Here is a 24,391-nt window from a genome sequence, read left to right on the forward strand (position 1 = left end):
TAGGTGACTTACAAAGGATGTACGACTTGCGTGACTTTACGGGAGGCATTTTGAGATGACTTAGTAAGGATGTACGACTTGCGTGACTTTACGGGAGGCATTTTGAGATGACTTGGTAAGGATGTACGACTTGTGTGACTTTACGGGAGGCATTTTGAGATGACTTAGTAAGGATGTACGACTTGTGTGACTTTACGGGAGGCATTTTGAGATGACTTAGTAAGGATGTACGACTTGCGTGACTTTAGGGGAGGCATTTCGAGATGACTTAGTCAGGATGTACGACTTGCGTGACTTTACGGGAGGCATTTTGAGATGACTTAGTAAGGATGTACGACTTGCGTGACTTTACGGGAGGCATTTTGAGATGACTTAGTAAGGATGTAAGACTTTATGGGGGGCATTTTGAGATGACTTGGTAAGGATGTATGACTTGTGTGACTTTACGGGAGGCATTTTGAGATGACTTAGTAAGGATGTACGACTTGCGTGACTTTACGGGAGGCATTTTGAGATGTCTTAAGGATATACGACTTGCGTGACTTTGCGGGAGGCATTTTGAGATGACTTAGTAAGGATGTACGACTTGTGTGACTTTACGGGAGGCATTTTGAGATGATTTAGTAAGGATGTACGACTTGTGTGACTTTACGGGAGGCATTTTGAGATGACATAGTAAGGATGTACGACTTGCGTGACTTTACCGGAGCCATTTTGAGATGACCTAGTAAGGATGTACGACTTGTGTGACTTTACGGGAGGCATTTTAAGATGACTTAGTAAGGATGTACGACTTGCGTGACTTTACGGGAGGCATTTTGAGATGACTTAGTAAGGATGTACGACTTGTGTGACTTTATGGGAGGCATTTTGAGATGACTTAGAAAGGATGTACGACTTGTGTGACTTTACGGGAGGCATTTTGAGATGACTTAGTAAGGATGTACGACTTGTGTGACTTTACGGGAGGCATTTTGAGATGACTTAGTAAGGATGTACGACTTGTGTGACTTTACGGGAGGCATTTTGAGATGACTTGGTGAGGATGTACGACTTGTGTGACTTTACGGGAGGCATTTTTAGGTGACTTACTAAGGATGTACGACTTGCGTGACTTTACGGGAGGCATTTTGAGATGACTTAGTAAGGATGTACGACTTGCGTGACTTTACGGGAGGCATTTTGAGATGACTTAGTAAGGATGTACGACTTGCGTGACTTTAAGGGAGGCATTTTGAGATGACTTGGTAAGGATGTACGACTTGTGTGACTTTACGGGAGTCATTTTAAGATGACTTAGTGAGGATGTATGACTTGTGTGACTTTACGGGGGGCATTTTGAGATGACTTAGTAAGGATGTACTTGTGTGACTTTACGGGAGGCATTTTGAGATGACTTAGTAAGGATGTAAGACTTGTGTGGCTTTACGGGAGGCATTTTGAGATGACTTAGTAAAGATGTACGACTTGTGTGACTGCGGGAGGCATTTTGAGATGACTTAGTAAGGATGTATGACTTGTGTGACTTTACGGGAGGCATTTTGAGATGACTTAGTAAAGATGTACGACTTGTGTGACTGCGGGAGGCATTTTGAGATGACTTAGTAAGGATGTATGACTTGTGTGACTTTACGGGAGGCATTTTGAGATGACTTAGTAAGGATATACGACTTGTGTGGCTTTACGGGAGGCATTTTGAGGTGACTTAGTAAGGATGTACGACTTGCCTGACTTTACGGGAGGCATTTTGAGATGACTTAGTAAGGATGTACGACTTGTGTGACTTTACGGGAGGCATTTTGAGATGACTTAGTAAGGATGTACGACTTGCGTGACTTTACGGGAGGCATTTTGAGATGACTTAGTAAGGATGTATGACTTGTGTGACTTTACGGGAGGCATTTTGAGATGACTTAGTAAGGATGTATGACTTGCTTGACTTTACCGGAGGCATTTTGAGATGACTTAGTAAGGATGTACGACATGTGTAACTTTACGGGAGGCATTTTGAGTTGAAATAGTAAGGATGAAAATGTGTGATTTGGATTCAAAGGGATGGATCAAACACAATTGATGAGTGTGTGCTCGTTACCCTGTGCTCGCAAAGTGAAAATCAGGGTTGGGCGGTTGCATCCGTGCGTTTGGCGTATGTGTCTGCATTTAAAAAATTATTTTTCTCGGCAAACGTTGGTCCGATTGACATGAAATTTTACCATAAGAGTAACGGCCTGTAAAAAAATTTTTATTCATAAGTATAACGTCATAGGTCACGTGGTACGCACGCCATCTTGGAAAAACAGTACTCTTATGTCTCTCCGAAACCGGTAGATGGAAAAAAAAATTAAACATGGCTCATTGTCAAGTACTCCACATGTTAATGATGACATAAGATCTGTTATGTGTTAATGTCAATAAGATGTGTTAATGATGATATCGGTGCCTTCATTATGATGTCATAATTTGACAAGTACAATGCTTGATCTGATCAGTATGAAAAAAAAATTCTCTGCAACTCTTAATCTGATGGACATGCCGAAAAGTAGTTGCCAATCTCCCACCACCTTTAGCCAAGTATTTCTCGGTCTCCCAGTCCTCTACTTCCTTCTCCATTCATTTCCATCACTCTTCTCAACCAGTCACTTTCATCCTTCCTCAACACATGACCAAACCATCTCAACCTGTTTCTCTTCACAGCATCCATCACAGGCTCTATTCCCATCATCTGTCGCAATTCATCATTTGTCTTCCTCTTTCTCAACGATACTCCACACATCCACCTAACCATTCGAATTTCCACCCTTTCCAGCCTTCGTTGCTGCTCTACGTTCATTACCCATGTCTCGCTCCCATAAATCATAACACTTCTTACACATGCAGCATACACCTTTCCTTTCAGCTTCAACGACATTCCCCTCCTCATCAGCACGCCACTCAGTTCCCGAAACTTCTTCCATGCACATCTCACTCGAGCAACCATTGCAGAGTCTGATCCACCTTCTCCATTCAGCACGTCTCCTTGGTAGCAAAATGTTTTCACACCTTCCAGCTTCACGCCGTCTCCAAGATCCAACTCAACATTTCCTCCATCTGCAGCTCCCTCTGTGCACACCTTACATTTGAATGTAGCTGCCACACTGGTTAATGACCCTCTCAGACCACTACATTTTTGATGAACCCACAGCGCACATTGTACATTGAATGGAGTTCACTCCGACACCCTTCCTGCACACAGCACACGGCCACTTCCCAGTTCTTTCCACCTCACCACATGCTTTACCACTTGCCATCACCTTCGTTTTTCCTATATTCACCTTCAGACCTTTTGTCTCCATACATTCCTTCCACTTGTTCATCTTCTCCTTCAGTCCATCCATACTATCCCCAATCAACACCAGATCATCTGCATACAACAACTCCCACGGTAAACCCTCCTTTACATTCCGAGCCAGCACCTCCATCACAGCTACAAATAGTGGTGCACTTTGTACCGACCCTCAAATGGAGACACATAAACACTTACATAAACATTCGGCCCGAACAAAGATACATTGAGGTGGCTTCACGGCATATGGAGCACACTAAACCTACACAATTCTACCTCGACTAAGGTATTTCATCACCTACCCCCACACACGTAATAGTACATAGTTTTTATTTTATTTTTCACACGAGTTCGCGTTTCACCTTTTTATGCGATCTGCTTTCACTATAGTAATATAGTTATATCAATATTAATTACTCCCGCCAGGGAGTAATGCATTCGCTCGTGTGTGTGTGTGTGTGTGTGTGTGTGTGTGTGTGTTTGTAAACAAGATATCTGGAAAAGTTCTGAACGGATTTGGATGAAAGTTGGTGGGATGATTGTACTTGGGATAAGAAAGAATTGATTAGTTTTTGGTGAAGCTCAGGAAATTATTCCGGATCCAGGAATTTTTTGAGGAATTTTTTTTTCTGTTTTCCTTTAAAAACTATTTTCTCTGCAATAATTGGACCGAATGAGAGCAAATTTTTACCATAGGAGGGACTCGGTCTGCAGAATATTTTAATGGTAATTATGACGTCACAGGTCACGTGGTTCGGCCGCCATATTGTTTTGAGTTAAAAACACTAAAATCCAATTTTCTCCAAAACGCCTTAACAGATCGAGGCCAAACTTTGCAGGCAGAATCGCATACACATGACGAACAAAAAAGTCAGCGAGCATGATGTCATACATCAAATGGTTTCAGAGTTATGACGTTTTTAAGCACAAACATTTAAAACCTAGCTCCTCCCTCATTTGTGATCCAATCGAGGGGAAACTTCATAAATCTGTTCAGCATATCCGTCTACTAAAATGTCCTTTTGGAATTTGCGATAGGTCACGTGGTTTGGCAGATATCGTTAATTAAACGCAAATAATAAAAACATTTATATCCCTTGAACCACTTCATTGATCGACGTGAAACTTCCTACTGTAGTAGAAGTCATGAAGAGTAACAAGTGTTTGAGTCATGTGCTCTTGCTTCCGGGTTCTCGTCAGACTTCGGTGGGTGTTTTGCCGTTCGCGAATAATAACCGTTCGCGAATAAACGTGTGTGTTTCCAAACTGTTACCAAACTACGTTGGTGTTCCCGGCTAATCCTCTTAACATTGGCGTAGTGGCGAAATTATCCGAACCTTTGAGGTGGATTGTTTTAACTATTTTTGAAGAGCAGGAGAATTTTGCATTCCCAAGATCAAGATGGCGGCGCATCGTGCTCCTAAACGATGGAGTATTGGAGTCTGACGAAGCAGGAAACGTTTACATCTTTCGAGAACTGGCGACAAATCTACAGTATAGTCTTTCTCTCTTCCCCTTTTTATATACTTTGTTTGCTTGTTTGTTTGATTTGTTTGTTTGATAAATGTTAGCTCTTTCACGAGCCTCGACTTAAAAAAACAACAAAAAAAACAAACAAAAAAAACAACAAGTGCAAAATTTGAAGATGATTGGATGTACGGTCTGGAAGCTGGAAGTTGTTATTGCGTGAAGAAGAAGAGTCTTCGTCTGTGGACAATTAATTATTTATCACATGTACAGACTTGGGTTTGGGACTTAGGTTTGTTGATCTGGAGAAAGCATTCGATAGGGTACCACGCAAAGTATTGACATGGGCATTGAGGAAGTTAGGAGTGGAGGAAGGGTTGATCAGAGTAGTGATGGCAATGTACAAAAGAGCGCGCACAGCTGTAAGGACGAAGGACGGGAACAGTGGTGAGTTTGAGGTGAAGGTGGGAGCGCATCAGGGGTCGGTACTAAGTCCACTACTATTTGTAGCTGTGATGGAGGTGCTGGCTCAGAACGTAAAGGAGGGTTTACCGTGGGAGTTGTTGTATGCAAATGATCTGGTGTTGATTGCGGAAAGTATGGATGGACTGAAGGAAAAGATGAACACGTGGAAGGAATGTATGGAGAGAAAAGGTCTGAAGGTGAATATCGGAAAGACGAAGGTGATGGCAAGTGGTAAAGCATGTGGTGAGGTGGAAAGAACTGGGAAGTGGCCCTGTGCTGTGTGTAGGAAGGGTGTCGGAGTGAACTCCATTCAATGTACAATGTGCGCTGAGTGGGTTCATCAAAAATGTAGTGGTCTGAGAGGGTCATTAACCAGTGTGGCAGCTACATTCAAATGTAAGGTGTGCACAGAGGGAGCTGCAGATGGAGGAAATGTTGAGTTGGATCTTGGAGACGGCGTGAAGCTGGAAGTTGTGAAAACATTTTGCTACCTCGGAGACATGCTGAATGGAGAAGGTGGATCAGACTCGGCAACGGTTGCTCGAGTGAGATGTGCATGGAAGAAGTTTCGGGAACTGAGTGGCGTGCTGATGATGAGGGGAGTGTCATTGAAGCTGAAGGGAAAGGTGTATGCTGCATGTGTGAGAAGTGTTATGATTTATGGGAGTGAGACATGGGTAATGAACGTAGAGCAGCAACGAAGGTTGGAAAGGGTGGAAATGCGAATGGTTCGGTGGATGTGTGGAGTATCGTTGAGAGAGAGGAAGACAAATGATGAATTGCGAAAGATGATGGGAATAGAGCCTGTGATTGATGCTGTGAAGAGGAACAGGTTGAGATGGTTTGGTCATGTGTTGAGGAAGGATGAAAGTGACTGGTTGAGAAGAGTGATGGAAATGAATGTAGAAGGAAGCAGGGGACGGGTAAGACCGAGAAAGACTTGGCTAAAGATGGTGGAAGAAGAAATGCGGGCAAGGGGGTTAACAAGGAGAGATGCAGAAAATAGGGCAAAATGGAGAAGATTGTCATGGGGACCAGCAAGGCTAACCCCCGCTCTAGCAGGGAAAATGGTTTTTTAAATGCATGTTGTTGTTGTGTGTATGTACAGACTTGTAGGCATCGTTTGACACAATGTCCCGGGTTAATTTGAACCTCAAATAAATTATAATTCCAGATTTGTCAATGGCTGAGGTATATATATATATATATATTTTTTTTTTTTTTTTTTTTGTTGTTGGCTGAGATGTAGTGGTCTGAGAGGGTTGTGGTGGTGAGGTGTAAACTGACGTGGTGGTCAGGTGTTTTTAAATCACATGGCTGTGAGGTGTTTTTAATTTCGTGTTTTGTGGTTGTGAAGTGTTTTTAATAACGTGGTGGTGGTTTTGAATCACGTGGTGGTGAGGTATTTTGAATTATATGGTGGTGAGGTGTAAAATGACGTGGTGTGAGGTGTTTTTAAATCACGTGGCTGTGAGGTGTTTTTAATTTCGTGGCTGTGAGGTGTTTTTAATTTCGTGGCTGTGAGGTTTTAAAATTTCGTGTTTTGTGGCTGTGAAGTGTTTTTAATTTCGTGTTTTGTGGCTGTGAGGTGTTTTTAATAACGTGGTGGTGGTTTTGAATCATGTGGTGGTGAGGTATTTTGAATTATGTGGTGGTGAGGTGTAAAATGACGTGGTGGTGAGGTGTTTTTAAATCACGTGGCTGTGAGGTGTTTTTAATTTCGTGGTTTTGAGGTGTTTTTAATTTCGTGTTTTGTGGTTGTGAAGTGTTTTTAATAACATGGTGGTGGTTTTGAATCACGTGGTGGTGAGGTATTTTGAATTATGTGGTGGTGAGGTGTAAAATGATGTGGTGGTGAGGTGTTTTTAAATCACGTGGCTGTGAGGTGTTTTTAATTTTGTGGCTGTGAGGTGTTTTTAATTTCGTGTTTTGTGGCTGTGAGGTGTTTTTTATTTCGTGTTTTGTGGCTGTGAGGTGTTTATAATTTCGTGTTTCGTGGCTGTGAAGTGTTTTTAATTTCGTGGCTGTGAAGTGTGTTTAATTTCGTGTTTTGTGGCTGAGAGTTGTTTTTTATTTCGTGTTTTGTGGCTGTGAGGTGTTTATAATTTCGTGTTTCGTGGCTGTGAAGTGTTTTTAATTTCGTGTTTCTTGGCTGTGAGTTGTTTTTAATTTCGTGTTTTGTGGCTATGAAGTGTTTTTAATTTCGTGTTTCGTGGCTGTGAGTTGTTTTTAATTTCGTGTTTTGTGGCTGTGGGGTGTTTTTTATTTCGTGTTTCGTGGCTGTGAGTTGTTTTTAATTTCGTGTTTTGTGGCTGTGAAGTGTTTTTAATTTCGTGTTTCGTGGCTGTGAAGTGTTTTTAATTTCATGTTTCGTGGCTGTGGGGTGTTTTTTATTTCGTGGCTGTGAAGTGTTTTTCATTTTGTGTTTCGTGGCTGAGGTGTTTTTAATTTAGTGTTTCGTGGCTGAGTTGTTTTTTATTTCGTGTTTTGTGGCTGTGAGGTGTTTTTAATTTCGTGTTTCGTGGCTGTGAAGTGTTTTTAATTTCGTGTTTCGTGGCTGAGTTGTTTTTAATTTCGTGTTTTGTGGCTGTGAAGTGTTTTTAATTTCGCGTTTCGTGGCTGTGAAGTGTTTTTAATTTCGTGTTTCGTGGCTGTGAGTTGTTTTTAATTTCGTGTTTTGTGGCTGTGAGGTGTTTTTAATTTCGTGTTTCGTGGCTGTAAAGTGTTTTTAATTTCGTGTTTCGTGGCTGTGAGTTGTTTTTAATTTCGTGTTTTGTGGCTGTGAAGTGTTTTTAATTTCATGTTTCGTGGCTGTGAGTTGTTTTTAATTTCGTGTTTCGTGGCTGACTTGTTTTTAATTTCGTGTTTCGTGGCTGTGAGTTGTTTTTAATTTCGTGTTTTGTGGCTGTGAAGTGTTTTTAATTTCGTGTTTCGTGGCTGTGAGTTGTTTTTAATTTCGTGTTTTGTGGCTGTGAAGTGTTTTTAATTTCGTGTTTTGTGGCTGTGAGGTGTTTTTAATTTCGTGTTTCATGGCTGTGAAGTGTTTTTAATTTCGTGTTTCATGGCTGTGAGTTGTTTTTAATTTCGTGTTTCGTGGCTGTGAAGTGTTTTTAATTTCGTGTTTCGTGGCTGTGAGTTGTTTTTTATTTCGTGTTTCGTGGCTGTGAAGTGTTTTTAATTTCGTGTTTCGTGGCTGTGAGGTGTTTTTAATTTCGTGTTTCGTGGCTGTGAGTTGCTTTTAATTTCGTGTTTTGTGGCTGTGAGTTGCTTTTAATTTTGTGGCTGTGGGGTGTTTTTAATTTCGTGTTTTGTGGCTGTGGGGTGTTTTTAATTTCGTGTTTTGTGGCTGAGTTGCTTTTAATTTTGTGGCTGTGGGGTGTTTTTAATTTCGTGTTTTGTGGCTGTGGGGTGTTTTTAATTTCGTGTTTTGTGGCTGAGTTGCTTTTAATTTCGTGTTTTGTGGCTGTGGGATGTTTTTAATTTCGTGTTTCGTGGCTGTGAAGTGTTTTTAATTTCGTGTTTTGTGGCTGTGGGTGTTTTTAATTTCGTGTTTCGTGGCTGTGAGTTGCTTTTAATTTCGTGTTTTGTGGCTGTGGGGTGTTTTTAATTTCGTGTTTTGTGGCTGTGGGGTGTTTTTAATTTCGTGTTTCGTGGCTGTGAGTTGCTTTTAATTTCGTGTTTTGTGGCTGTGGGGTGTTTTTAATTTCGTGTTTCGTGGCTGTGAGTTGTTTTTAATTTCGTGTTTTGTGGCTGTGGGGTGTTTTTAATTTCGTGTTTTGTGGCTGTGGGGTGTTTTTAATTTCGTGTTTCGTGGCTGTGAGTCGTTTTTAATTTCGTGTTTTGTGGCTGTGGGGTGTTTTTAATTTCGTGTTTCGTGGCTGTGAGTTGTTTTTAATTTCGTGTTTTGTGGCTGTGGGGTGTTTTTAATTTCGTGGCTGTGAAGTGTTTTTCATTTTGTGTTTTGTGGCTGAGTTGTTTTTTATTTTGTGTTTTGTGGCTGTGAGGTGTTTTTAATTTCGTGTTTCGTGGCTGTGAAGTGTTTTTAATTTCGTGTTTCGTGGCTGAGTTGTTTTTAATTTCGTGTTTTGTGGCTGTGAAGTGTTTTTAATTTTGCGTTTCGTGGCTGTGAAGTGTTTTTAATTTCGTGTTTCGTGGCTGTGTTGTTTTTTATTTCGTGTTTCGTGGCTGTGAAGTGTTTTTAATTTCGTGTTTCGTGGCTGTGAGGTGTTTTTAATTTCGTGTTTCGTGGCTGTGAGTTGCTTTTAATTTCGTGTTTTGTGGCTGTGAGTTGCTTTTAATTTTGTGGCTGTGGGGTGTTTTTAATTTCGTGTTTTGTGGCTGTGGGGTGTTTTTAATTTCGTGTTTTGTGGCTGAGTTGCTTTTAATTTTGTGGCTGTGGGGTGTTTTTAATTTCGTGTTTTGTGGCTGTGGGGTGTTTTTAATTTCGTGTTTTGTGGCTGAGTTGCTTTTAATTTCGTGTTTTGTGGCTGTGGGATGTTTTTAATTTCGTGTTTCGTGGCTGTGGGATGTTTTTAATTTCGTGTTTTGTGGCTGAGTTGCTTTTAATTTCGTGTTTTGTGGCTGTGGGATGTTTTTAATTTCGTGTTTTGTGGCTGTGGGATGTTTTTAATTTCGTGTTTCGTGGCTGTGAAGTGTTTTTAATTTCGTGTTTTGTGGCTGTGGGTGTTTTTAATTTCGTGTTTCGTGGCTGTGAGTTGCTTTTAATTTCGTGTTTTGTGGCTGTGAGTTGCTTTTAATTTCGTGTTTTGTGGCTGTGGGGTGTTTTTAATTTCGTTTTTCGTGGCTGTGAGTTGCTTTTAATTTCGTGTTTTGTGGCTGTGGGTGTTTTTAATTCCGTGTTTCGTGGCTGTGAGTTGTTTTTAATTTCGTGTTTTGTGGCTGTGAGGTGTTTTTAATTTCGTGTTTCGTGGCTGTGAAGTGTTTTTAATTTCGTGTTTCATGGCTGTGAGTTGTTTTTAATTTCGTGTTTTGTGGCTGTGAGGTGTTTTTTATTTCGTGTTTCGTGGCTGTGAAGTGTTTTTAATTTAGTGTTTCGTGGCTGTGAGGTGTTTTTAATTTCGTGTTTCGTGGCTGTGAGTTGCTTTTAATTTCGTGTTTTGTGGCTGTGAGTTGCTTTTAATTTTGTGGCTGTGGGGTGTTTTTAATTTCGTGTTTTGTGGCTGTGGGGTGTTTTTAATTTCGTGTTTTGTGGCTGAGTTGCTTTTAATTTTGTGGCTGTGGGGTGTTTTTAATTTTGTGTTTTGTGGCTGTGGGGTGTTTTTAATTTCGTGTTTTGTGGCTGAGTTGCTTTTAATTTCGTGTTTTGTGGCTGTGGGATGTTTTTAATTTCGTGTTTCGTGGCTGTGAAGTGTTTTTAATTTCGTGTTTTGTGGCTGTGGGTGTTTTTAATTTCGTGTTTTGTGGCTGTGAGTTGCTTTTAATTTCGTGTTTTGTGGCTGTGAGTTGCTTTTAATTTTGTGTTTTGTGGCTGTGAGTTGCTTTTAATTTCGTGTTTTGTGGCTGTGAAGTGTTTTTAATTTCGCGTTTCGTGGCTGTGAAGTGTTTTTAATTTCGTGTTTTGTGGCTGTGAGTTACTTTTAATTTCGTGTTTTGTGGCTGTGAGTTGCTTTTAATTTCGCGTTTCGTGGCTGTGAAGTGTTTTTAATTTCGTGTTTTGTGGCTGTGAGTTGCTTTTAATTTCGTGTTTTGTGGCTGTGAAGTGTTTTTAATTTCGTGTTTTGTGGCTGTGAGTTGCTTTTAATTTCGTGTTTCGTGGCTGTGAAGTGTTTTTAATTTCGTGTTTTGTGGCTGTGAGTTGCTTTTAATTTCGTGTTTCGTGGCTGTGAAGTGTTTTTAATTTCGTGTTTTGTGGCTGTGAGTTGCTTTTAATTTCGTGTTTTGTGGCTGTGAGTTGCTTTTAATTTCGCGTTTCGTGGCTGTGAAGTGTTTTTAATTTCGTGTTTTGTGGCTGTGAGTTGCTTTTAATTTCGTGTTTTGTGGCTGTGAGTTGCTTTTAATTTCGTGTTTTGTGGCTGTGAAGTGTTTTTAATTTCGTGTTTTGTGGCTGTGAAGTGTTTTTAATTTTGCGTTTCGTGGCTGTGAAGTGTTTTTAATTTCGTGTTTCGTGGCTGTGAGTTGTTTTTAATTTCGTGTTTTGTGGCTGTGAGGTGTTTTTAATTTCGTGTTTCGTGGCTGTGAAGTGTTTTTAATTTCGTGTTTCGTGGCTGTGAGTTGTTTTTAATTTCGTGTTTTGTGGCTGTGAAGTGTTTTTAATTTCGTGTTTCGTGGCTGAGTTGTTTTTAATTTCGTGTTTCGTGGCTGACTTGTTTTTAATTTCGTGTTTCGTGGCTGTGAGTTGTTTTTAATTTCGTGTTTTGTGGCTGTGAGGTGTTTTTAATTTCGTGTTTTGTGGCTGTGAGGTGTTTTTAATTTTGTGTTTCATGGCTGTGAGTTGTTTTTAATTTCGTGTTTTGTGGCTGTGAGGTGTTTTTAATTTCGTGTTTCGTGGCTGTGAAGTGTTTTTAATTTCGTGTTTCGTGGCTGTGAGTTGTTTTTTATTTCGTGTTTCGTGGCTGTGAAGTGTTTTTAATTTCGTGTTTCGTGGCTGTGAGGTGTTTTTAATTTCGTGTTTCGTGGCTGTGAGTTGCTTTTAATTTTGTGGCTGTGGGGTGTTTTTAATTTCGTGTTTTGTGGCTGTGGGGTGTTTTTAATTTCGTGTTTTGTGGCTGAGTTGCTTTTAATTTTGTGGCTGTGGGGTGTTTTTAATTTCGTGTTTTGTGGCTGAGTTGCTTTTAATTTCGTGTTTTGTGGCTGTGGGATGTTTTTAATTTCGTGTTTCGTGGCTGTGGGATGTTTTTAATTTCGTGTTTCGTGGCTGTGGGATGTTTTTAATTTCGTGTTTTGTGGCTGAGTTGCTTTTAATTTCGTGTTTTGTGGCTGTGGGATGTTTTTAATTTCGTGTTTTGTGGCTGTGGGATGTTTTTAATTTCGTGTTTCGTGGCTGTGAAGTGTTTTTAATTTCGTGTTTTGTGGCTGTGGGTGTTTTTAATTTCGTGTTTCGTGGCTGTGAGTTGCTTTTAATTTCGTGTTTTGTGGCTGTGAGTTCCTTTTAATTTCGTGTTTTGTGGCTGTGGGGTGTTTTTAATTTCGTGTTTTGTGGCCGTGAGTTGCTTTTAATTTCGTGTTTTGTGGCTGTGAGTTGCTTTTAATTTCGTGTTTCGTGGCTGTGAGTTGCTTTTAATTTCGTGTTTTGTGGCTGTGAGTTGCTTTTAATTTCGTGTTTCGTGGCTGTGAGTTGCTTTTAATTTCGTGTTTCGTGGCTGTGAGTTGCTTTTAATTTCGTGTTTCGTGGCTGTGAGTTGCTTTTAATTTCGTGTTTCGTGGCTGTGAGTTGCTTTTAATTTCGTGTTTCGTGGCTGTGAGTTGCTTTTAATTTCGTGTTTTGTGGCTGTGGGTGTTTTTAATTTCGTGTTTTGTGGCTGAGTTGCTTTTAATTTCGTGTTTTGTGGCTGTGGGATGTTTTTAATTTCGTGTTTTGTGGCTGTGGGATGTTTTTAATTTCGTGTTTCGTGGCTGTGAAGTGTTTTTAATTTCGTGTTTTGTGGCTGTGGGTGTTTTTAATTTCGTGTTTTGTGGCTGTGAGTTCCTTTTAATTTCGTGTTTTGTGGCTGTGGGGTGTTTTTAATTTCGTTTTTCGTGGCTGTGAGTTGCTTTTAATTTCGTGTTTTGTGGCTGTGAGTTGCTTTTAATTTCGTGTTTCGTGGCTGTGAGTTGTTTTTAATTTCGTGTTTTGTGGCTGTGGGGTGTTTTTAATTTCGTGTTTTGTGGCTGTGAGTTGCTTTTAATTTCGTGTTTCGTGGCTGTGAGTTGTTTTTAATTTCGTGTTTCGTGGCTGTGAGTTGCTTTTAATTTCGTGTTTCGTGGCTGTGAGTTGTTTTTAATTTCGTGTTTTGTGGCTGTGAGTTGCTTTTAATTTCGTGTTTCGTGGCTGTGAGTTGTTTTTAATTTCGTGTTTCGTGGCTGTGAGTTGCTTTTAATTTCGTGTTTCGTGGCTGTGAGTTGTTTTTAATTTCGTGTTTCGTGGCTGTGAGTTGCTTTTAATTTCGTGTTTTGTGGCTGTGAGTTGCTTTTAATTTCGTGTTTCGTGGCTGTGAGTTGTTTTTAATTTCGTGTTTCGTGGCTGTGAGTTGCTTTTAATTTCGTGTTTTGTGGCTGTGAGTTGCTTTTAATTTCGTGTTTCGTGGCTGTGAGTTGCTTTTAATTTCGTGTTTCGTGGCTGTGAGTTGCTTTTAATTTCGTGTTTCGTGGCTGTGAGTTGCTTTTAATTTCGTGTTTCGTGGCTGTGAGTTGCTTTTAATTTCGTGTTTTGTGGCTGTGGGGTGTTTTTAATTTCGTTTTTCGTGGCTGTGAGTTGCTTTTAATTTCGTGTTTTGTGGCTGTGGGTGTTTTTAATTTCGTGTTTCGTGGCTGTGAGTTGCTTTTAATTTCGTGTTTCGTGGCTGTGAGTTGCTTTTAATTTCGTGTTTCGTGGCTGTGAGTTGCTTTTAATTTCGTGTTTCGTGGCTGTGAGTTTTTTTTTTTTTTTTTTTTTTTTTGTATACAAGATCGAGGCTCGTGAAAGAGCGAACATTAATCACACAGAAAGACAAACCGACACATAAAACATATAACATCGGGAGCGGTAGACAAGATGGGGAGAGAGGGGGAAGGACACAAACACAACATTTGAGAGCAGGGACCGAGAGACATGGAGACATCGAGAGATCTGAGAGAGGGCGAGGGCTTTGGGGGGGGGGGGGGCATGGGAAGGGGGCGGTGGGAGAGGTATAAAACATATGGACACTGCCAGGACTTCCAGGAAAGAAGTTGGAATTTCAAACAAGGTGGATCTGGGGTGAATTAGCGGGGGTAGAAAAGATCAAGGTTTTGGATGGGGGAATATAAGAGATGGTGGTGAACAGCTGTTTTAAAGACCTGGAGGGAGGAGTGGGATTGAAGGGAGTGAGGGAGTTTGTTCCAGAGGCGGGAGAAAAGGGGAATGAAAGAGTGAAGGTGAGCAGAGAGCCGAGATTTCGGCAGTTTAACCATCAGAGGGTTGCTGGCAGATCTTGTGCGACCTGTAGGAATATTTGGGGGACAGAGCACAGAGAGAGCTGGGGGTGCAAGGCCGGAGAGGAGTCGGTACTTGTGGCTGTGAAGTTGTTTTTAATCTTATATATATATATATATATATATAACTGTGAGAAATAGTAGAAACTCCACAGTACGAGCAGGGCGTCTCATTTGCATTGAATATATAATCGGGAGATTAAATCAGACGCGGACGTAGCTTCAGGACTTCGATCTTTAATTTGACAAGCTTTCGACCAACAAAGGTCTTCTTCTGAGTCGGCCCCTAAGTTCAACGGAAGTTTGAGGCCCCAAGTTCAACTTCCGTTGAACTTGGGGCCGACTCAGAAGAAGACCTTTGTTGGTCGAAAGCTCGTCAAATTAAAGATCGAAGTCCTGAAGCTACGTCCGCGTCTGATTTAATCTCCCGATTATATATCGGGATGTAAGGCTCACGATTCAAGTCGTGCTGTAGCACGTAAAACATATATATATATATATATCTGTGCAGTGTCTGTCTTGTGTTGTCTTGTCTTGTGTAGTCACTGAACTACTCCCTCAAACTTTTGTGAAATCGTTCTATTCCAACTTGACCCACGGTTGGAGTATGCGCGCTACTGAGTGGCGTTCTAGTATTGATATAGTTATATTAATATACCTATAAGAATTATACTTTTTTTTTTCTTTTTCTTTTTTAACCTTCCAATGTCGAATCAAGCCTTGCGTTTAGAATTCCACCCTGTTGAGCTCTAGCTGGCAAGGCTTGGTGTGCTTGTTGTGGTGAATTGAATTATGCTAATTTGTAATTTAATTTCACCTTTAAAGAACTCTATTTAAAGGTAAATCTTTGTGGTTGCTGGTTTTATGATTAGATGAGGTTGGGGAAGGGGGGTGGTGTGGGAGTGTGGAGGGGTGTGGTGAGATAAGGATGGAGGACAAGGGGTGGGTTGGAGTCTGGAGGGAGGCATGTGGGGTTGGAGGAGATGGGATTTGGTGGGATGAGGGAGTGTAAGGGCTGGGTTGAGTGGAAAGAGGGAGGGAGGAGGCTTTTGGAAGAGGTGGGAGGAGGTATTGGAGGAGGGGTAGGATGAAGAAGGGGCGAGAGAGGGTGAAAGGAAAGTGTGGGAGAATTCGGGAGTCTGGAGGGAGGTTGGTGGATGGGATGAGGAAGGTGAAGGAGTGGGAGGAAGGACCTGGCATTGCCCAGCAAAGCCGGGTATCTTTGCTAAAAATGATAATAATAATTTTGGAAAATATCACACTTTGCAAAAAAAAAAAAAAAAACGATGTTATGTCATAAACCATAGATAAGTCGATTCTGAGTATAGGTCGAGGACCGGACTTTCAGTGGGAAAAGAGTATTGACTTGTACGCCAAAAAATATGGTACATATGGGTGAGGAGGGGAAATCCTTTATTTTATTTATTTATTTACTTCTTGCTTGCATAATGTGCTGTTGTTTTGTTGTTGTTGTTGTTTTGAGAAATCTGATCATAGATCGGGTTTTGGTAGTTCTCTATCACCATTGTGGTTATTCATTCATGTGACAAGATGAGGTCTAATTGTACACTGCACATCTTCTGGCCATCATTTTTCATTATTATTAGCAATATTGGCTTCAAATTATTTGTCTCCTTGAATGCCATTTTGAACGTTCGAGTGGGAGAGAACTACTTTGGGGCATGTGCAGTGGCTCACTTAGATCCCTGATTCAAGCCAAGCAGAGGTGTGTGTGTGGTGGTGCCCCTTACTGGTCGGCATCAAGCAGCTATCAGACAACTCAAACAAGAAGGCCTACATTATCATGTGATTCAAGTCGTGCTGTAGCATGGCAGTTACCGCAAATGTTCTACAGTCCCATTTTGAATATTATGCTTATTTTCCTCTGTCTGCATTTCCATTCTCGTGTCCTTTTTCAGTTGGGTCAGGATAGCTCGGACCTCCGCTACCGAAGGTGGATGTATGTTTTCACCTTTGTCTGTCTGTCTGTTTGTGAACAGGATATCTCAAAACGTTATTGAGGAATTTGGATGAAACTTGGTGGACAGGGTGGGTAGGTGACACAAATGAACTGACTCGATTTTGGTTCAGGTCCGGATCAAGATCCGGCATATCGATGGGATACAAAACATAAACTGCCCAGTCCACCGAGTGCTGTTTTCGTTTATTATAGTGTCTTGTATAGTGTCTTGAGCCCTGGTGTTGGGCTAGCGGCTAGGGTGCCAGCTTAGGATCCTAGGATCCTGGGTTCGAATCCCGGTCGATCGCTGAATTAACGCCAGGGGGGTTGACTCAGCCTGTCATCCTTCCGAGGTCGGCAAATTGAGTACCAGTTCACTGGTAATTCCCTGTTTGTCGTAAAAAGGGTTGGTGGCAGGAAGGGCATCCGGCCGTAAAACATTGCTTCAAAAAAAGGGGACCAAAAAACAACAACAACCACGGTCCCCGAAAAAGGCCAACCCCCGCTTGTGGGGAAAAATGGCCTCTAAAGGTGGTATAGTGTCTTGTTTGCCTGTTGTTGGCTGAGCGGTTAGGGTGCCGGCTTGGCATCCGAGGATCCTGGGTTCGAATCCCGATCGATGGCTAATTTAACACCAGGGGCATTGACTCAGCCTGTCATCCTTCCGAGGTCGGCAAATTGAGTACCAGCTTGCTGGGATGAATGATCCCGGTGTGTACCCCGGTTTAGAATAGATACACTGTATCCCTGCGCATCGTAAGAGGCGACTACGGGTTGGCGTCAGGAAGGGCATCCGGCCATAAAAACATTGCCTCAAACAGGGAACCATGATTGTCATGGGACCCGCAAGGCTAACCCCCGCCCTAGCAGGGAAAATGGCCTTAAAACGATCATTCATTCATTCATTCATTCATTCATATATAGTGTCTTGTTTATACCTTAAAAGACTTGCTGCAGTCGGATTTGCAATTACGTAAGCTGTCGCTCAAGCAATTTCTGATTGTTTTTACACTTTTTGCAGGCAGGGGAAGCGGAGCGACAGGAGCATCGCCGGCAGGAGCAGCAACGCGAACAACAGCGCGAGCAGCAAGAGGAGAAGCAACTGAAAGAGGAAGAGAGACAGGTACGCCTAACTCGTTTTTGAGTTTAATTGTTAACTTTTATTCAGCAGATTTGAAAGTCTGAACTGGAAATATTATAAAAGGTCTCTCCTCCATTTTCAAATTAGCTCTACTTAAATGGAGATGTAAGGCTCACGGAGGTGCTTGTATGTATAATCACAGGCTGGACAAGGACATTAGATGTCATTGTCCTTTGACGTGAATAAATAGACGAACAAATCAACAGTGTATGGGATTGAACGCAGGATCCCAGAATCACATGACTGATGCTAAGATTGGAAAGTCAGACAAGCCAACCTCGGCCTTCCTTTCGCTGCTGAATGGGTACTCTGGTTTTTGGTGCAGATGGTGAGAATGAGGCCTGAGCTGATTAAATGCCATGCTTGGGAGCGGGGTGCGGAGGGGGAATAAAATAAATAAAAGTACAACTTGCTGGCTTCTGGAAAAGGATGAATTTTGGGAAAATGGATTTTTTTCCCCATTTGTGTGGTTACACGGGTTTGCCGGGATTGAGTTTGAGGAAGTGGTGGAATGCTGACTGCAGCGCAGCTGATCCGGTGCTTATTCAGCCCAGAAAGTGTCCATCAATTCCTAGCCTTGCTGATTTACAAAAAGTTTATAAATAAATAAACTTCTGCTTTTTGGGACAAGGACAACCCACAGCCTCACATCCCTCCTGCCTCACTGCTTTCTTTCCACTGGTGGAATGGCTTTACTTTATGAGACACAAAATAAATAATGCTTGTTTGATGCACTCATATTGTGGACTTGGGTCTTAACACACGTTCTCCTTTTGAATCCAAAGAAAAAGTGTATCGTGCATTTCTCATGGGATCTCATTTGATTCTCCTCGAATTCCTTGGGAGATGTTTGGGAGTTTTTATTAACTCCACCACCGAAGGTGGATGGAGGTTATGTTTTCACCCCTGTATGTCTGTCTGTAAGCAGGGTATCTCAAAAAGTTATGGACAGATTCGGACGAAATATGTTGGGCATGGAAAATATTCGATTTTGCCAAGGACGGATATATTGGATTTTGAGGTAAATCCGTATCCAGATTCCAGATTTTGAAAGTGATTATTCACCATTGAGAGATAGGGCCAAAAATGATAGTCACGTGAAAAAGTAAGTGCACCCCATGTAAAGTTTCGACTCTCAACACATTTCAACATACAGCTATTTGATCTTCATTTCAACAATATTGATAGATAAAGGTGATATAATATAACAAATATCATGAAACATTTACATTTTGTAGTCCATTGTATAATTTAAATAAACATAAATGCAAATTTCACATCTGGAAAAAGTAAGTACACCCCTACATTTATCACTACTTCAAATACCTAAAATTAGAATCAGGTGCACCAGCTCAGTTGCAAATGATTAGAACATCGTTAGAGAGGATCTTGGAGGAACCTGTCTTATTTAAACCTCAGACATTTAGTTTGGTTTGCTCTTTGTTGTTGAAGTGTGTGGCGTCACCATGCCTAGATGAAAAGAGCTCTCTGAGGCCTTCAGAAAAAAGGTGATAGATGCCTACGAGTCTGGGAAGGGATTTAAAAAGATCTCCAAACAATTTGAAATCAATCATTCGACTAGCCGGAAGATCATCTACAAGTGGAGAAGATTCCAAACAACTGCCAACTTGTTCAGGCCAGGCCGCCCCAGCAAGTTCAGCCCGAGAGCAGACCGCAAGATGCTGTAAGAAGTCTCGAAGAACCCCAGAATGTCATCACTGGACCTACAGGTAGCTCTTGCCACTGTTTATGTCAAAGTGCACGAGTCTACCATGAGAAAGAGGCTGCACAAATTTGATCTACATGGGAGGTGTGCCAGGAGGAAACCTTTGCTCTCCAGAAAGAACATCAGGGCAAGACTAAAGTTTGCCAATGAACACCTCGGCAAAGACCAGCACTTCTGGAACAATGTGCTCTGGACAGATGAGTCAAAGGTAGAGCTATTTGGCCACAGTACCAGAAGACATGTTTGGCGAAAACCAAAAACAGCATTTGACCACAAGAACCTGATACCAACTGTAAAGCATGGTGGTGGAAATATTATGGTTTGGGGCAGCTTTGCTGCATCAGGGCCTGGGCAGCTCACCTTCATATAATCCACTATGAATTCTTCATTGTACCAGAGGGTGCTTGAGGATAATGTGAGGCCATCTGTCGGAAAGTTGAAGCTCAACCGAAGGTGGACCTTGCAACATGACAATGACCCTAAATATACCAGTAAATCCACCAAGGAATGGCTGAAAAGAAAGAAATGGAGGGTTCTGGAATGGCCAAGTCAAAGCCCGGATCTGAATCCCATCGAGATGTTGTGGGGAGATTTGAAACGAGCTGTGCATGCAAGAAACCCCTCAAACATCACACAGCTGAAAGAATTCTGCATGGAGGAGTGGGCAAAAATTTCTCCCAGTCGATGTCAGAGACTGGTAGACAGTTATAAGAAACGCCTACTTGAGGTTGTTTCTGCCAAAGGGGGCAATACCACCTATTGGAGCCAAGGGTGTACTTACTTATTCCACATGCGACATTTGCATTTATGTTTATTTAAATTATACAATGGACTACAAAATGTAAATGTTTCATGATATTTGTTATATTATATCACCTTTATCTATCAATATTGTTGAAATGAAGATCAAATAGCTGTATGTTGAAATATGTTGAAAAAGTCAAAACTTTACATGGGGTGTACTTACTTTTTCACGTGACTGTATATCTCAAAAAGGTATGGACGGATTATGACAAAACTAGGTGGATGAGTTGGTTCGGTGGTGAGAACAAACTATTCGATTTTGTAGGTACGGATCCAGATCTGGCCCATCAGTGGGATTCAAAATGTAAACTGTTCAACCTGGCAGGGGTATGCATTCTACCGAGTGGTGTACCAGTTTATTTTCTTTAAATGATGTTTAATTCACACAAAACAGAAGCTGTTGCACTCTGTTAGAGAAACAACATGTTATGCAATATGATGCTTGGGTGCGTAATAAACTCAGATATTTATTCTATGGCCTCACTTGCCGAGTGGCCTGGATAGCCAAATGTCATGAATTTGTCACTGTGATTGCCCGAAGGCTTTTTAGCAATATAATTGCACTTGGAAGTAATAATGTCACCTGTTTTGGGAAAAAAGTCTGGAGCACAAGTTGGTTTCCTGTCATTGTTTTTTTTTAAATATTTTAAAAATATTTTTTATTTGGTACACAGAATTTGGCCTCATTGAAGACAGAGGTTACAGAGGCCAAAATGGCAACATGACTCCCCCAACAATGGATGTGGCCCCTCAATGTCAGACATGAGATCAGGGTCATCTCTCTGGACATATCTCGTGCTTTAAATACAGTCTTACATCCTGCCTTGCTCTCCAAGCTGTCTGCCCATGGCATCCAAGGGCAACTCCACACATGACTTACTTCCAAGGGCAACTTACTCTACTCTCGTAGCCAATATGTGGCTCTCAACGGGATCCTTTCATCTCCTCTCCCTGTCAAGGCTGGAGTGCCCTAAGGCAGTGTTCTGGGCCCAGTCCTATTCCTGATCTTCAGAAATGATCTCTGACTCTGACTCTGGAAAATCCCCTTCATCAATTTGCTGATGACTCCACCCTCTGCCATGACATCCCTCATCCTTCAGATAGGCAGGCAGTAGCCTCTTCTATCAGCCACAATATTTCTTAGGCAAACCAAATTTCAAAGTTGGCCTCCAAAGCTGGCCGCTGACTCCTCCATCATACAAAGTCCTTCCTTGGCACACCTTAACTCCTATCTACCTACAAGGCCTTCATCCACAGCTTGATGGAGTACTGCTCTCCCCTCTGTGCTACATTGTGCTCAGCTTGACACCATGGAAACCAAGGCCTTCAAGATTATTGGAATCTCCCGTGATGAAGCTGTCTATGGGCCTATCACTACGCTATTGCAGACAGGTCAGTGGTCTCTCTGTCTTCTATCGCCTCCTTTCTGGTTTTACACCCTCTGCCCTCTCCATGCTTTGTTGCCCCCCCCCCCCCTCCCAAAACTTCCCCCTCCCAGATTTCTGCAGGGCTCACATGGGTCATAATCATCTCCCTTCTGGTAGAACTACCTAAATCCAGGATCACTGCTCACCTCGACTCATCCGTTCCTCTTTTTCCACCAGTTTTCCAATTTTTCCTTCCTGGGAGTTTGCTCCTGTATCCATCTTGTTCATACCATGCATCGTCTCCTACCTGTCATTCCTCCTCACACCCATTCTTTGTCCAAGTCTCCCTCCATTTTGTCCTTTAACCCTGCCGTTCGTGTTTTCCCCATCTCTTTACTGTTCATTGTTGTTCGGTTGCATCCTGATCTGTTCAGTGTTCTACCACTTCCACGAGTGTTGACTCTGTGTACAAAATAAATGACACTAACAATGGGACAGCAGTTGGATACAACAACCAAGGGAATGAACAAACAGGAAAAGAGAAGGGGAGGAAGCATTGTAACCTGCAAGAAGAGGATTGGGGATTAATGGGGGTGAAAAAGATTGTTGGGTACAGATTGAGGATGACATGACGTGATGGTGCACTGCCATCTTGAAAACCTGGAGGGAAAGGTGAGATGGAACAGCCTCAGGAAAACTGCTCCACAAACTGGAGAAAATCAGAACAAAAGAGTGGAGGTGTGCTGTGAGCCTGGATTTTGGGAGTTTAACCAGGAAGGGGTTACTGGAAGACCACGTATGCTTATGGAGCAGTTGTGGAGGGTCAGAGGGCTGAGAGAGGAGGTCGAACTAGAACGGAAGAGAGGCGGTTATAATACAACCAATTTGCAGCTGGTTTTGGAAGCTGGCTTCCTTATGCAGTCAGCGCAAGAGAGGCAATGGCTGATGGTGAGGCCTACAGTTTTAAGAAACGGAACATTTGATTCCAGTGGCTGACCTTAAAAAAGGATAGGTGGATATTTTGCTGTAAACAAAACCATTTTCTATATCCATATATATAAAAGAAAGTTTTTGTTTCTTTGTTTGTTTGTCTGCACGCGCTAATCTTCTGAACGTTGAAAGATAGGAGGAAACCTCTAAAACAAAAAATGTCGGGACGGGCCCTGGGAAGATAATTATAGGCTAGGTGTCGAGGCCGCCTCGGCCGGGCTGGGCCCATTTCGCAATTAAAAGCTGAGCTGAATTATAGTAGTCAATCTTCTACGGCCACGAGTAAAAGCTGAATTATAGTAGTAAATTCATTCAAAAAGAACCAAAAATGTCTGGACGGGCCCGGGGAAGGTTATAGGGGATGGAGCGAGATGGAGCAATAACAGGTCTGTGATGCCCTTCGATGTCCGGGGCCGCACGCGCGCTACACTGGACGGGCCAGCGTGTACCTTGCCCTTCGCCGTCAGGCTCGGGTAAACCGCTGAGCCCCGTCCGTGATGGGGACTGGGGCTTGAGACAGACTGGGGCTTGAGACAGACAGCTTGAGTACCTTGCCCTTCGCCGTCAGGCTCGGGTAAACCGCTGAGCCCCGTCCGTGATGGGGACTGGGGCTTGAGACAGGTTCAAAAAGGTTTGACCAAAAAGGTCAAAAAGAACCAAAAATGTCTGGACAGGCCCCGGGAAGGTTATAGGCTAGGTGGCGAGGCCGGTCGAGGCCGCCTCGGCCGGGCTGGGCCCATTTCGCAATTAAAAGCTGAGCTGAATTATAGTAGTCGATCTTCTACGGCTGCGAGTAAAACCTGAATTATAGTAGTAAATTCATTCAAAAAGAAACAAAAATGTTGGGACAGGCCCCGGGAAGGTTATAGGCTAGGCGGCCTCGACCGGCCTCGCCACCTAGCCTATAACCTTCCCGGGGCCCGTCCCGACATTTTTTGTTTCAGAGGTTTCCTCCTATCTTTCACTGTTCAGGAGATTAGCGCGTGCAAACAAACAAACAAAAACTTTCTTTTATTTATATATATATATATATATACATACATACATACATACATACATACATACATACATACATACATACATACATACATACATACATACATATGGAACATATTTTGTTGCACACTACCATTCTAATCCTTTGGGGTCGGCCATGTTTGTACACTTCAACCGAACCTGTTTGGGCTGTCCGATTCATTGTGTTAACTGAACTGCTAGGCTTGCTGAAACTTCCTTCTCCTGTTTTGGGAAACGATCGTGCCCAGACAAAAACAATTTACAAGATTTTCTTTCATGACCAAAGTCACTGAGCAAGATGTAAAAAAAAATAATAATAATAAGAGGAAGAGGCAACAGCAGTTTACTGTCTTGAGTTGATTTGTAATTTCCCTAAATATGTAATTTACTTTGTTTCAAAATAAACCAACAGAGTTGGGAATACATTTGCATTTCGATAGAAGAGGGTAAGTGGAATACTGTATTCCTCTTAGGAGCGTCCTGTGACGAAACAGGTCCTTCTTTGGAATTATGTTGGATCGCAGGTCCTTCTTTAACGGGAATAAGCTTGATCCAAAGCAGTGGCATTTACAATCTCCATAAAGAACTGTAAGTCGATGAAACTTAGCGTGCTGTTTGACCAGTTCTAATTAAAAAAAAAAAAAACACCTTTAGAGGCCATTTTTCCCCGCAAGCGGGGGTTGGCCTTTTTCGGGAACCGTGGTTGTTGTTGTTTTTCGGTCCCCTTTTTGAAGCAATGTTTTATGGCCGGATGCCCTTCCTGACGCCAACCCTTTTTGCCGCCTTTGACGACAAGCAGGGAATTACCAGTGAACTGGTACTCAATTTGCCGACCTCGGAAGGATGGCAGGCTGAGTCAACCCCCCTGGCGTTAATTCAGCGATTGACCGGGATTCGAACCCAGGATCCTAGGATCCTAAGCCGGCACCCTAGCCGCTAGCCCAACACCAGGGATCCAGTTCTAATTAATGAGGCAAATTTCAAAAAGTGGTCGTCTTGGAAAAGATCCATATTTTCCTCCGCC

General features: G+C 42.1%; 1 protein-coding gene across 1 annotated transcript in view; it reads left to right on the top strand.

The window, feature by feature from the left end:
• The window catches only part of DDRGK1 (DDRGK domain containing 1), a 642,973-nt gene that overhangs the window by 607,631 nt on the left and 10,951 nt on the right, over window positions 1-24,391 (top strand). Inside the window, exon 4 of the mRNA XM_078773753.1 lies at window positions 17,344-17,445. Coding sequence (XP_078629879.1) covers window positions 17,344-17,445 — 102 coding nt within the window. The remainder of the gene's footprint in view (window positions 1-17,343; window positions 17,446-24,391) is intronic.

This window comes from Myxine glutinosa, chromosome 3 (genome assembly GCF_964187855.1).
Source record: "Myxine glutinosa chromosome 3, kmMyxGlut1.1, whole genome shotgun sequence".
Taxonomy (NCBI): domain Eukaryota; kingdom Metazoa; phylum Chordata; class Myxini; order Myxiniformes; family Myxinidae; genus Myxine; species Myxine glutinosa.